Genomic DNA, 14,074 nt, shown 5'->3' with positions numbered 1-14,074 from the left:
GGTTCTGTCTTTGGGGTTTAATTAAGCAAGAGAGCATGGATAGACATGTGCTTTGGGACCAGACTTGGGCCCTGTCGGACTCTCAGTGATGGACCAGACAGCTTGGGGGGGGGATCCTGGTTCTCCGGGGAGGGCCCTTAGGGGCAGACTGTGCCTTGGTGCTGAAGGAGGGGGCACAGCTTGAGCTCCCGGGTATGGGAGGGGCAGGCCCCTTATGCCAGGGACAGCTGTGGGTGGAGAGCAGCTTGTTGTCAGAGAAGATCACCCCCAGATACTGAGGAAACCCAATGGAGCAGTCCTCTCCCCACTTCTCTCCTTGCTGAGCCTTTGTTCTGTCAGCCCTTAGAGGCTGGATTTGTTTGAGCTTGGACTTCTGCAGGAAGCTCTGGGGCCACTTCTCAGGAATCTAACAGAGGGATGCAGGTGCAGGGTAGAGTGGGCTGGTGTGAGCGAGAGCATGGGGGCCAGCCTACTCTGCTTTTGAGTTTTGGTCAGAAAAGTCTCTTTTTCACCTGAGTTCTGCCCTCATTAGCGCACTGTGGCTTTGGTCACAGTAATGGGGGAGGCCGGCCCAAGGGGATGGTCCCACCGGAACCTGGAGGCTTACAACAAAGCGATCCATCCAGATGAACAGCCTGTGATGCTGATGTTTCCTCCTCACTTACAGGAAGGAGAGCAGTACGTGAAGAAAATTGGAGGCGTGTTTGCCTTCAAGGTGAAAGATGGCCCCGGTGGGAAAGAAGCCACCTGGGTAGTGGACGTGAAAAACGGCAAAGGCTCTGTAGCTGTTAATTCAGGTCAGTCAGGCGGGAGTTGCGCTCCCACTGTGTGCTGGGACAGCCCCAGACTGATGTGGCACGCTCCAGGGAGGGGCAGGTCCAATGTGGGAGCAGAAAAGGTGCTGCCACATGGCCACAGGCGAGCACCGGCTAACCAGAGGGAGCCCGGCTACTTAGGCACTCTCCCTGCATGAGGCTCTTGGGGGGGGGGGGGGCGGTGCAGAACGCAGGGGTCAGACCGAGGCTCCTTCTCCTCCCCTCTCTTGGGCCAGCTGATGCAAGGCCCTCCGGGCTGTGGGAAAGTTCATCTGGCAAGCTTGAGTGAAAGCTCCCATGACCCCTGGCTCTGAGCTTAGCTGCTGTGGGTGGAAGACAAGACAAAATGGCACACACACAAGGATCTTGGGTTCTCCTGGGGAAGCAGCTTGTGCACAGGCAGATGCCCAAACAGACACACAAGTAATCCAGACAGGTTCTGGGGGAGGCACCTGCAATTTGGGGGATAAGGAAAGGCCCTCGAGAGGAGCCTGGAATGTGAGGTTCTGTGAGAGAGGGCTGAGGAGACGGCAGGGAGGAGAGGGGCCCTGAGTCCGGAGGAGGAGCAGTAGGGAGCTCCAGCAGCCCTTTTAGCTGGGGAGGTCAGAAGGTGCTCTGGGGAGGAGGGGCAGAAGGGAGATTGTGTGGGGGTGGCTCTTGTAACAGTCCAGGTGAGAAGCTACAGAGCCTTAACCCTAGGCTGGCACCTGGGCAGAGAACCCCAGGTGAGAGAAGCTGGGGAGGTAAAGTGGGCAGGGGCGGGGGAAGGGGGGGGGGCGGTGGCCTCGAGGGGCTGCTGCCCATGGTCTCCACCTTGCCAGAGTGAATCTCTACCTTCCCTTTCCCCTAAAACACCTGGTCTGCTGAGGGCTGCCTCTGCCTGAGGGTCAAGAAGGGTCCAGCTGGGAACCCTTGGGCCTAATGACCCTGATCTTGGCCATGAGTCCCTGATGGGCCGGTGTTGTGGAAGACTGTTACCCAGGAAGGCAAGGAGAAAAGCTGGCAGCAAAGCAGGGCCACGTTGGCAGCAGTGGCTAATGGGACGATGTGCTCTCACTGAGTTTCACAACACACACAACATACTACACACACATGCACATGTTGAGTTGTTTCAGTTGGGTCTAACTCTGTGACCAGATACTGGAGTGGTTGACCATTTCCTTCTCCAGCTCATTTTACAGATGAGAAAACTGAGGCAGACAGGAATAAGTGACTAACCCAGGGTCAACCAGCTTATGGCATCCCTTAGTGGCCCACACACTCATATACATATGTACCTGCACATACAGTTTTAGCATTTCGATGCTAAATGTCTTTACCATGACCCTGGGTTAAGAATAAATCTCCTTCTTTTACAAGTTTGGAAATTGAGAGTTGAAGATGTTAAGGGACTTACTCATGATCCTTTTGCCAGTTAAGTGTCTGCGAGCAGGGGGTTGAGTCTTTTGTAAAACTTTTGTAAAATTATGTTCTAAATTTTTTTCCATCTCTCCTTTACTTCCCTCCTCCCCAAGACGGTGAGTAATCTGATCTAGGATAGATATGTACAATCCTTTTAAACATATTTCCATATTTGTCACACTGGGGCAAGAAAAATCAGACTAAAAGGGAAAAAGCTATAAGAAAGAAAGAAACAAAAAGGCTAAAAAAAATACACTCAGTCTCCATAGTTCTCTCTCTGGATGTTGATGGCATTTTCTATTCCAAGCCTATTGAATTACTTTGAATCATCTCATTGTTGGAAAGAGTCTCATCCATCACAGTTATCATCACATAATCTTCTTGTTGCTGTATACAGTGATCTCCTGGTTCTGTTCACTTCCCTCAGCATCAGTTCGTGTAAGTCTCTCCAGGTTTTTCTGAAGTCGTCCTGCTGATCATTTCTTACAGAACAATAATATTCCATAACCTTCATATACCATAACTCATTCAGCCATTCCCCAACTGATGGGCATCTCCTTAGTTTCCAGTTCCTTGCCACTACAAAAAAGGCTGCCACAACATTCATGCATATGTGGGTCCCTTTCCCTCTTTCATGATCTCTTTGGGCTGTAGACCCAGTAAAGACAACTGCTGGATCAAAGAACCACCTTATTTTTCAAACTGCTGTATTGGAATCTAATTGAAATGCTCACGTAAGAAATCACTCCAGTAGATAAGGGTAATACTGGGTTTCTTTTAGGCATTTTTTAAAGTGAGTTCTAGGAAAGACATTTCCCTGGATTTTTTCCTTCTTACTTCATATTCATGCAACTGCTTGTCTAGTGCCTACTGTGCACAAATATGATAGGGATGATATAGGAGGCAGAAGAGAGCTACAATAAAACCCTTCCCTCCAGGTGTTTATCTAAGAAAGGACTTGTTTATGCTTTAGTGAATCCATAGCTAACAGCATTGAAGGGCAAGATATGATGAGTAGTAGGAGAGCCACAGAATGCTTAGGGAATTCACAGGAGCGAAGAGGCTACTTCTGCTTGTGCGGAGTTAGGGCACAGAGACTGGGGGAGGCCTTTCCCAACTGCAACTTGAAAAATAGGAAGGCTTTCGCCTGGAGGTGGGAGATGGGGAGGCTGGGAGGAATGTGCCAAATGAAAGTGATGAGGAAAGATTAAAGTTGTCCAAGTCCTGGGAACCTTCTGGCAATTACAAATTCCCAGCCGGCTGGGCTAGACAGGATATTTAGAGCAGATAAGGCTAGAAGGTCAGGGTAGGCCTGGCTTACAGAGGGCCTCAAAGACTAGGCCAGGAGGTCAGGTTGGGCTCATCACTCCTTAGGTATCGATTTAGTCATTGATAATGTTGGACAGTGACTGAGGATGGAGCTTTAGAAGATTGGTATCGGGGAAGATAGATTGAACATGTTAGAGGCAAGGGAGATCAGGAGAAAGTGGGAACAGCAGGTAAGATAAGAAGTTGTTGACATTAGGAGGGGATATGAGAGGTGATGCACAGATTCCGTAACATTTAGAAGAGTGTTATTTTTTGTATGAGATCAAATTCATGGGATCCTAGAATCGGAGTTGAAAGGAAGCACAGAGATCTAAACCGTGCCTGAGTGAGGTATTTTTGTTTGGGATTGATATTGTACTGATTGCTTCAGTCCCTTGATCATCATGATCATTCAGAAAAGACTGCTGGGGCAATTCATATGGGAAGAACTAAATGGATGAAAAATGCATATTCTCGGGAGCATAATGTTCAAATGAACTAGAAAGGAGGACACTAAAATACACATAGGGATCTCTGTGGTCACGTATTGATTTAGACAAGCCCAGATTGACATTATGTTTTAGTGTATTTTTATTTATTTTGTTAAATATTTCCCAATTTCATTTTGATCTGGTTCGGCACTTGGACTGTCATCCCATTAGGGTAATAGGTTAGTATTTATTTGAGATGGATGCTACAAGTAGACAGTGAATTGGACCCAAAATGAAACAGGAAGAAGAAAGTGGACTGGATTCCATTTGGGAAATGGCACATTGCTTTAAATATTGCTGAGGGGTTCCCTGATTCAAAGGCCCCTTTCTTTTTAAACACAAATAATCTCTGAATAGTGCTCTACTAACTGTACTTCTCCTTCTTAAGAAAAAAATTAACCATGAGAAATTTTGGTTGCAGAAAGACATTGAAGAGCTTTAATATTGCCCATTTGCTGGTGTCAATTTAAGGTCACCCCATGGGGTGCCCCTCTCCAGGCCAAAGTTTTATCATCCTTAGGGAAGGATAATCTGTTGAAACCCATACTTGTTGGCACCTGGGATCAGTCCAGCAATCTGCACGTGTACATTGGGAGCGTGGGGACGTGCCTGCTGCTTTCATGTGGGCAACAAGTGACTGTTTGTTAGAGAGCAGCAACATTAAAGCATTGTTAGCATGTCCTAACTTGAACTGGTACTGGAGAGGTGATTTCTTTTCCAAATCTTTGAATCTTTATGTTAATGGCTTATTTATTTGTGGCTTTCCACTTCTTTCCACCTCTACTTAAAACATATTTTGTTGACTCTACACTGCAGGGAGATTTTTGTTAGAATGACTCACATGTATTTCCACCCCATCTGACAGGCCTTCTGACCCTTTTCTCCATCTTCCAAGAATCCCTGCCTCATTTTCCCCTAAAATCTGTACTGACAGCCCCCCAGTCCTAGAAAGCTTTCCATGATTAAACGTTTAATTCCCAGAGGAGTGTGGGCTTCCTGTGGGCTCTTTCAGGGGATGATCACCATATGCTTAGGAATGGAGACTGTCTTGTTCTGTGACATCTTGGGCAGGGGTGACTCCAGGAGCCTTGGGCTGGTACAGTGGAGCCAGGAGGCCAACTTGCTTTGCTTCTAGTCCTTCTGGATAGGGGCTGGTCATCCCAGCTTGCATCACTGTTGAACAATTATATCGTGGTGAATATCATCTGCCTGTTGCTCAGTTTCCTTTCCCCCATCTTGTGAGCACACCTCAGTCTTTTTCCTTTTTGAATTTTTTAAAATATCTTTTTATTTTTCCAAATATATGCAAAGATAGTTTTCAACATTCACCTTTGCAAAGTCTTGTGTTCCATATGTTTCCTTCCTTCCCTCCAGCCCCTTCCATAGATAGCAAACAATCCAATATAGATGTTAAACATGTACAGTTCTTCTAAATATATTTCCATATTTGTCATGCTATGCAAGAAAAATCAGATCAAAAGGTGAAAGAAAAAAAACCCAAGCAAACAAACAACAACAACAACAAAAAGTTAAAATACTGTGATCAAACTACATGCACTCCCCATAGTCCTCTCGGGGCACAGATGGTTCTCTCCATCACAAGAATATTGCAATCAACCTGAATCACCTCATTGTTAAAAAGAGCCATGTCCATCACAGTTGATCATCACATAATTTTCTTGTTGCTGTATACAGTTTTCTCTTGGTTCTGCTACTTCACTCAGCATCAGTTCCTGTAAGTCTCTCCAGGCCTTTCTGAAGTCATCCTGCTGATCGTTTCTTATAGAACAGTAATAATTGTTCCGTAACATTTATATACCATAACTTGTTCAGGCATTCTTTAATTGATGGGCATCCACTAAGTTTCCAGTTTCTTGCCACTATGAAAAAGGCTGCCACAAACACTTTTGCTTGTGTGAATTCTTTTCCCTCTTTTATGATCTCTTTGGGATACAGATCCAGTAGAGACATTGCTGGATCAAAGGGTATAAACAATTTGATAGCCCTTTGGGCCTAGCTCCAAATTGCTCTCCAGAACGATTGGCTCATTTCACAACTTCACCAACAATGCATCAGTGTTCCAGTTTTCCCACATCTCCTCCAACATTCATCATTATCTTTTCCTGTCATTTTAGCCAATCTGAAAAGTGTGAAATAGTACCTCAGAATTGTCTTAACTTGCATTTCTCTAGTCAATAGTGATTTAGAGCATTTTTTTCCATATGACTAGAGAAGATTTTAATTTCATTGTCTCATACATCAGTCTTGCTGTGTCTCTGTCATTGCTGATGAGTCTCATATTCCCCCCAGTTGGTTCGGCTTTTCCCCAGTTTATGAGCATCCATTTTATTCCCAGTTTTTTGTTACTATGGAAAATGCTTCTGGAAATAATTTGGTATCTGTGAAATTTCCCTCTGTTCCTTGTCATGAGATCACTGGGTCAGAAAGGCATGTTTTGCTGTTCTGACCAGGCTGACTGACAGCTCAGCCAGTGGGACACGTGTCTTTGTCCCCTCCGGCTGGACTCTGCTTCCCTTCCCTGCCAGTTTGCAAGGCAGGATGGGATGCATCCTCGGGTAGTGTGTTCTTTCTGATGCCTTGGAGCACATGTTTGCTGAGTGCTTGTCCAGATTCTTTGAGCACTCATGTCTGTGGGTCTGGCTCTGTGCCATCTGTGTCCGTACCTATAGATCTGGGTGGAGGCATGTCCCCTTGATCTCATTCTGCTGCAATTATTGGGGTGCCGGCTCTGGCGCCTGAGCCTTCAGAAAAACGTGTGTGTGGAGCCCCATGCTCACTTTGCTCCTTTCTTCCCCCTCTTGTGTCTGTTACAGATAAGAAGGCTGATTGCACAATTACAATGGCTGACACTGACTTACTGGATTTAATGACTGGCAAGATGAATCCTCAGTCGGTAAGCTTGATGCACGGGGGAAAAGGCTAAAAAAATAAAAGCCTTGTTAACTCCTTTGCAGCTTCCCCCATTCCCAAGACATCAGTGGGTAGACATCGCAGAGGCCACCTTGCTCACCCCTCCATTTCACAGATGGGGAAACTGAGGTACAGTAGTGGTGGTCCTTGATAGAGAAGGCAGTCACCTCTATGATGTGTTCATGTACTTCCACCAGGCACAGCAGGAAACACAAAATGCAGTGAAATCAATCACTTAGAATGGCTTAACTTTGGTTCCAATTCCAACAAGGCAGTGTTCTGCTATTACCGGTAGAATACTCTCATAAAGAATACTTGGAACAGACCTGAAGCAGGCAGGAGGATGTGGTGAGAAGAGCTCTGAATTTGGACCCTGGCTGTGGCACACACCCTCAGTGAGACCTTGGGCAAAGCAATGGACTTCCAAAAGGGTTGGGTTAAATGAACATCCAGAGCCATTTTAGTCAGGAACCTTATGAATGACTCCTGTCCCTATGGGAGAACTGGCCTCAGGATCAGAAAGCCCAGGTGAATCCTGCCTCCCACCCTGGTACTGGCTCATGGCATTGGGCTGGTCTCTTGCGTCCCCAGGCACCTCTTGTGATTCTGGTGGGGGAAGTTGTTCATTGTGAGGAAAAAACCAGCCCCCGTGTTCCAGCACGGGGAGTCTGAGAGTCTTGGTCATGCCAGCCTCCTAGCCAGCATGTGCATTCGTCCATCACTAACTTAGTCCATCACTAATTTACATACAGTTGAGCCAAATTCAGGAAGGGAAGATTTGTTCTGCTTGCCTTAGTAATGAGGGAGGGGGTTTTGGTGTCTGTCCCATCGGCGTGCTCTTTTTAAAAAAAGCCTCTGTTAAATGTATCGTACTCTGAAGCCTCTAATTTTTAAGTCTCTGGGCAGGGGCCTATGTTCCATAAAGAAAGGAAACATTTACTTTGTCCAGACAGAGGATAAAAGGAATTAGTCATTATTCCCAGGCAGGCCGGGGAAAGCCAGAGTTCTTTACATTCTCCAGTGTGATGCATATGGAGGCTGTGACTTTTTTATTTCCTTGCTGAAAAAGTGAGACTGCCAAATCCTTTTCATCCAAACATTTCTGAATTTTAGTGTCGAAACACCCAAAACATCCAACATGTTGTGTTCCCAGTTCTGCCATTTCTCCTGAGTTTGCCTGGGATTTTATTACGTGGTAAATTTAGTAGTTGTTAAAATGGCTTCCCAGTACAGATTGGGTTGACTTTCCTCAAGGAGCCAAGCAATAACAGGAGTGCCCCCGAATTGGCGGGCCGCCCTCTGTGGGGAGAAGGCCTCTGTGGGGAGAAGAATTGGGCGATATTTAATCCACATTGTGCTGCCGTCCAAGGACTTATGAATATATTCTGATTGGTGCTTTTCTAAGAAGAAAAAATATAGTAAACTTAATCCTATACACCAAGGCCCTGTGCAATAATTTTAAAGAAAATTTAAAGCCAACCTGCTTGGCCAAATATTGGAAATTTGGCTTCCCTTTGTAGGGCATCCAACAGGAACCAGTTTCCAAGAAAAGAGTGAGGGGCAACGTTCTCTTACCCACTCTTCAGCACAGCAGGACAGACACAATGCAGCACAGAGTGTGGAGGTCCACTGGTCAGACCTAACTGGAGCATGCAAGCACAGGCTTTGCGTCTGTCCCAGTGATGTTGAGCGAGGGTCTTTCTCCACCTTTCTTCTCTGAGTGATTCTCAAATCCTGTTAGTCTGAGTTTGTTGGGCCCCTGGTTAAGGCCCCCCAGCTGGCTAGTGGGGAGTGTGGTTTGGAGGAGGAAGGCTTGAGCCCTTTTCTGCATATGGGGCATGAGTGCATGTGTATGTGCGCTGTGTGTGTGTGTATGTGTGTGTGTGTGTGTGTGTGTGTGTGTGTGTGTGTGTATGTATGTATGTGTGACTCTGGGCAAGTTACATAGCCTTCTGGGCCTGTTACCTCATCTCTTGACCCCCTGATCTCTTAGGTGCTTTCCAGCTATAAATCCATGACCCTACAGTCCTTGTACTTGTAGCATCCACTTCTCAGGACTCTTTTGAGTTTTAGATACTAATAAATAGGATTTAAGGCTTGCAAAGCTCTTCCTAGATGTTCTTCCCTTTGTTTCTCACAACCAGCTGTCAATACTCTGGGTGTTATTTCCATTAGAGATGAGGACTCTGCATCCAGGAGGGGTTAGGTGGCTCACTTTGACTTATTTCTGTGGCTGGTGTGTGAGTTCAGTGTGCTGCCCTACCAGGTCCAGCTGACCCTCACTACATGTAAAGCCTGTTTGAGAATCCACCATTATTGTGATGGGCCTCCACTGATGGCTTCTTTGTGCTCAGCCTTGGGCTTTGAGAAGGCCTTGAGTCTGGGCCTGACACGGACAAGACATCTCTTAGCTTAGATTAGATTAACCTCTCACTGTGGGCCCTGCCTGGGGAGGAGTTCTTTAGCTCTCACAAATCTTGAAGACTGTCCAAGGAGATGGAAAGGAGTGGCAATCTGCATTGGTGGAGGCGATGCTCTCCCAATCAAATCAGGATCTTCCTCCCGGTCTTGCTGCTATCCCCAAGGCAGTTAGGTTTTTTTAATTTCTGGTCAGATCTAAGTGGACACTTTTCTTTCTGTCGAGCTGAGCCAGTCTCTCTTTAATTCCTGGTTTTGTCTCGAGGGCCAGGCAGAACAAGACTTCCCCTACTCTTCACATGGCCCTCGATGCCCATTAGAACACAACAATCTGCTTTCTCTCAAACTTCCTTCTCTAGGCTGATTACCCATAGTCTTTTCAAGAATCTTGTGTCATACTGCCTTCAGCCCCACGTCCTCTTGTCACCTCACCTCAGACACACCTCAGAAGGAGTCTCTTATAGTCGCTCAGAAAATCTGTGGTTTTGAGGAATTTGGTCCTCCTTCAGGCTTTGTAAAGGAAAGAAATTGAGTGCAGCTTCCCGTTAGCCAAGCCCAGTGTTTGAAGGATTTCAGATGACCTGGATAAGCGGCTGATCCAAGAACACTAAAGTCCAGGAAACATCAGAAGTCTCGGAGCCTGAGAACAAGACAAAGTAATGCTTTTTCTTTTGCTCTTACAGGCTTTCTTTCAAGGCAAATTGAAAATTACTGGCAATATGGGTCTGGCCATGAAGTTACAGAGCCTCCAACTGCAGCCTGGCAAAGCGAAGCTCTGAGCGCCTTGGAGAAGACTTCTGCAAAACAGCGAGACTGGATGTATATACATGTATGTGTTCCCATACTCACACATGTGTGCCTACACACATGCATGTATGTATATGTCCTTATAATCAGAAACTACTCAGAAAAGGATTGTCAGTAACGTAGGCCGTCGGGATCACTGACCTTGTCTTTCTCAAGCCCTGTGTTAACAGAGCACGACAGTACTACTGTGGCCTTGCTGAATCACATAAAACTGCATTGAAAAGCTAATGGGGTAATTATAGTCTGGGTTAAATTGAGGTACAGGGTAGAGCAACAAAATCCAAGAACTCAGTAAACAAAAGATCTCATATTGCTTATAAAATACAGTTAAGGATTATTCTGCTGAGATTTCAATTTTAGAGTTTTCCTTGGGAGAACTGGATGAAACAGAATACCACTAGCTGGGCAGTAATTAGTGTTGTGCACTTGAATACCTAATCTATTTTCCTTAATATTTTTTAAACTGCTGTAACGGAACTTGAATTTTTAAAGAGAATTTAATTCTTTGTTTTTGTGTAACTATAAAAAAATCAGGAATAGGTCTTAGAGAGAGACTTCGATCACCTCTTTTAAAATCAAACCCTTTAATGAGGAGGGAGGGTTGGTTTTCTTCTTAAAAATCAATGTGTTAGATTCTTGAACCAACCATTATTTACAATTAAATGGGCAATAAAATTACTTTGAGAGGCACAGCATTTATTGGATGACTTCATTAAGCAAACTTTTCATTTATTCCTTCCTCATAACTATTATTTCGTGTATATTTCATTACTTAACCTGATTTAATTTTTCTGGTGTGTGAATGAATGTTAATTATGCAACATTTCTTTTTAACTTTCTTGTAATTTACTAAGATGGGGTAAATAATGACCAATCAAAGCTATACTAGAAAATTAAATTTGCTTTTTTCCTGGTTTCCTTTGTTTTTATTTGTATTATTTGTGCTGCTTTTGCTTAGGATATTTTGGACTATTGGAGAGGGAACAGCTGTGACAAAGGCACTTGAGTATTCTAGGCAAAGTTTGACTAGTCAGTCAAAAAGCATTAAGTGCTTACTATGTGCCGGCCACTGTAAAAAACACTAGAGACACAAATAAGGGAAAAGGGTAGTCCCTGCCCTCACAGAGCTTACAGTCTAATGGAATAGTGTATCTCATGTGTTGCTCCAGTCCACTGAGGCTCTGTGTGGGGCAGTAGTGAGTAGAGTGCAAAGTCTGGATCCAGGAAGACTCATCTCTGTGAGTTCTAGTCTGGCCTTGGTGTTACTTAGCAATTCACTTTACCTGGTTTGTTTCAGTTTCCTTATCTATAAAATGAGCCAGAGAAGAAAATGTTAAACTGCTCCAGTATCTTTGCCAAGAAAACCCTAAACAGGGTCATGGAAAGCTAGATGTGACTGAGGAACAGAAATTCACCCTGACTTATCATCAGATAATCCCCATAGGCCATGGAGAGCAGAATTTTTTGGCATGAAAATACATGCATGTGTAGGAAGTCACCAAGGGGCCCTCGTATGGCATCGTGTTGTCCCCCAGCTGGCGGTCATCTTGCCTCTCCCCTTAGTTGTGACTCTACAGCGCCCAGCTCCTCCTCTGGCTTGGAGCCGAGTGCTGTAATAATGGTCCCTCAGGTAGAGAATGGGTTTGGGGCCCCTGCTGCCATACAGCCTCCCCTCCATCCCCCCATGTTGGCGCATTTTACCTGCACCTGCCCCTCCTTAGGAGTCCTTTCCTCCTCCTAGGTCATTGATATGGTGCATTTCCCATTAGGCATCTCCTCTGCTTTTAGCGGGCTTTCCCCTGCTCCGGGCGACCTCTTATTTCCTTCACATACACCCAACCATCTCCAGCCTGTACGTTTAAGGAATCCTGGGTAAAAAAATTCTCTTTCCCCCTTGGATGATGATGTTCTACCTCCCCCACAGCTGGGGTCTCAGGGAACTCCAGAGATTCTCAGCAGCCAGGACACATTGTGCAGATGGGGAGAATCAACCCTGACTAAGAAAATAAGTCAGAATCGGGGGGCTGTCCCCTGCCAGGGAGCAGGCCAACCCTTTGGCTGTCTCTTTGGGAGTCCTCTTTGTAACCCGGGTCCCTTCCTTCCCCAGCGGTCCTCAGCTAGAGGAGGAGTCATCGGCCAGACACAGCCTTCCCCTCGCTCATTCATCCCACAGGTATTTCTGTTTCTGTTAACTGTATTAGGGACATTTCTCTGGAGCACAGCCCCCTTCCAGTTCTGAGGACAGAGGCCACACCTTTTTTGGCATGGTATCTCCCCCCGGTCCTGCTACAGAAAGGACAAAAACAAGCATTTATTCAATGCCTACTATGTGCCGTGCCCTGTGCTAAATGTGTTACAGATGACTTGTTTGATCCTCCCAACAGCCCTGTTATTATCATCCCCATTTTTACAGATGAGGAAACTGAGGCAGGTTAAAGTTAAAAGACTGGCCAAGGGTCAAAGTGCTCGTACAGTATCTGGCCTTTTGTAAGAGATTCCCCATGGAAGGCACAGATTGAAGTGATCTACAAGTTGGTAGAGGGCAGCGAGCTCACTGAGTGGCTCACAATTAATGGGATTTTTCGGACGAGCAGGTTGGACGTGTCAGTCCCTCGCTGTGTCCCCTCTCGGTGGCCTTAGTCTAGATGAGCTGCTGTCCTCATACAGGTGTTCTTCAGGGCCATTTCCCCTTATTTAGCACATCCTGGCTTCTGATTTTAAAGTCCAAATGGGATCCCACCATTAGCCTCGATGGTTGCTTTTTTTGACGGTTAGTTGCCCTTTTTGCTAGATGGATGGTAACCCATAATGTACATGGAAAGACACCTTAGAGCTGGACTGGGCAGGGTTTTAAATGTCAAAGAGAAGAGTTTGTATTTGATCCCAATGATCATTGGAAATCACTGGGGTTTACTAAGGAGTGACCTGTTTGGAGCGTCATTTGGCAGCTCTGATCTCAGCAGCTCCCCTGGATGCGGTGATCTCTCTGCAGGAGATTCTCAGATCTCCTTACCCAGCGCTAACCTCTATCCTGACCTCCAGTCTTGCTACAGGGAGTCCAGGGGACTTTTCACATGCACGGTGTCTGAAACAGAACTCAACAAGTGTAGCACCCAGTCTTGGAGGCTTGCAACCCAGAGATCTCACCCTCCATTCTGTACCCCCTCTCGCAGACCCCTTGGCAAATCTTGTCATAACATCTCATATTCTTCCCCCGGCCCTGCCCTTCCTCCTGCAAGCCCCCATCACCTCACCCTAGGACTGCTGTAGCAGCCTCTGAAGGTCTGCCTGCCTCTGGTCTCCCTGCACCACTTCCTACTCCGTTCAGCCGCCGGGCTGACCATCCTGACACATCCCTCCCACTCGGTCAACAACTGTTTGGCTTCAAAAGCTTTTCATGACTTGGCTGCTTTCTGCTTCTCCAGTTTTCTTATCCCTTAATCCCCACCATGTTCTCCATTCCGTCTCCTAGCTTGACGTGTACAAGATAGATTAAAGAAGGAGGGATTGGGAGACAAGGAACCCCTTTCCACAGACTGTTATAATGTTTTGCTGGTGGTTGGAGTTGAGGGAGCACAGAAAAGGGAGGACTGAGGTGAGAGATATGAAGGTAGGATTGCTGTGAGTTGGCAGTGGATTGTGAGGTGGGAGAGATAGAGAGTGAAGGACCCCAGAGAAGCTGGAGAGGAGGATGGTCATGTCCTGGAAAAGAAAAAGTCCTTGGGATAGGGGAGGCTGGAGCAGGAAGGGGGCGGCTTCTATCCTAGATGTACCACTTACTCAAGGCGGGCATTTAGTGTGAATCCTTTTAGAACTCCATTTAAATCTGTTGATAGTACTGAGCCTCCCTGAAAGACATGGTTTCTTTTCAGAAGTACTAAAGAAACAGGAAACCATTAAATA

General features: G+C 46.0%; 1 protein-coding gene across 3 annotated transcripts in view; it reads left to right on the top strand.

The window, feature by feature from the left end:
* Positions 1–11,087, top strand: part of SCP2 (sterol carrier protein 2) — a 70,834-nt gene extending 59,747 nt beyond the window's left edge. For all 3 annotated transcript variants that reach the window (XM_031969098.1, XM_031969101.1, XM_031969100.1), the window contains 3 exons: positions 668–797; positions 6,850–6,929; positions 10,048–11,087. In XM_031969098.1, coding sequence (XP_031824958.1) covers positions 668–797; positions 6,850–6,929; positions 10,048–10,143 — 306 coding nt within the window. In that variant the 3' untranslated portion in view covers positions 10,144–11,087. The remainder of the gene's footprint in view (positions 1–667; positions 798–6,849; positions 6,930–10,047) is intronic.
* Positions 11,088–14,074: the final 2,987 nt, after the last annotated feature.

The sequence above is a fragment of the Sarcophilus harrisii genome, chromosome 4, assembly GCF_902635505.1.
Source record: "Sarcophilus harrisii chromosome 4, mSarHar1.11, whole genome shotgun sequence".
Taxonomy (NCBI): Eukaryota; Metazoa; Chordata; class Mammalia; order Dasyuromorphia; family Dasyuridae; genus Sarcophilus; species Sarcophilus harrisii.
Note: the sequence above shows the minus strand (reverse complement) of the source record. Positions and strands in the feature narration are given on the sequence as shown.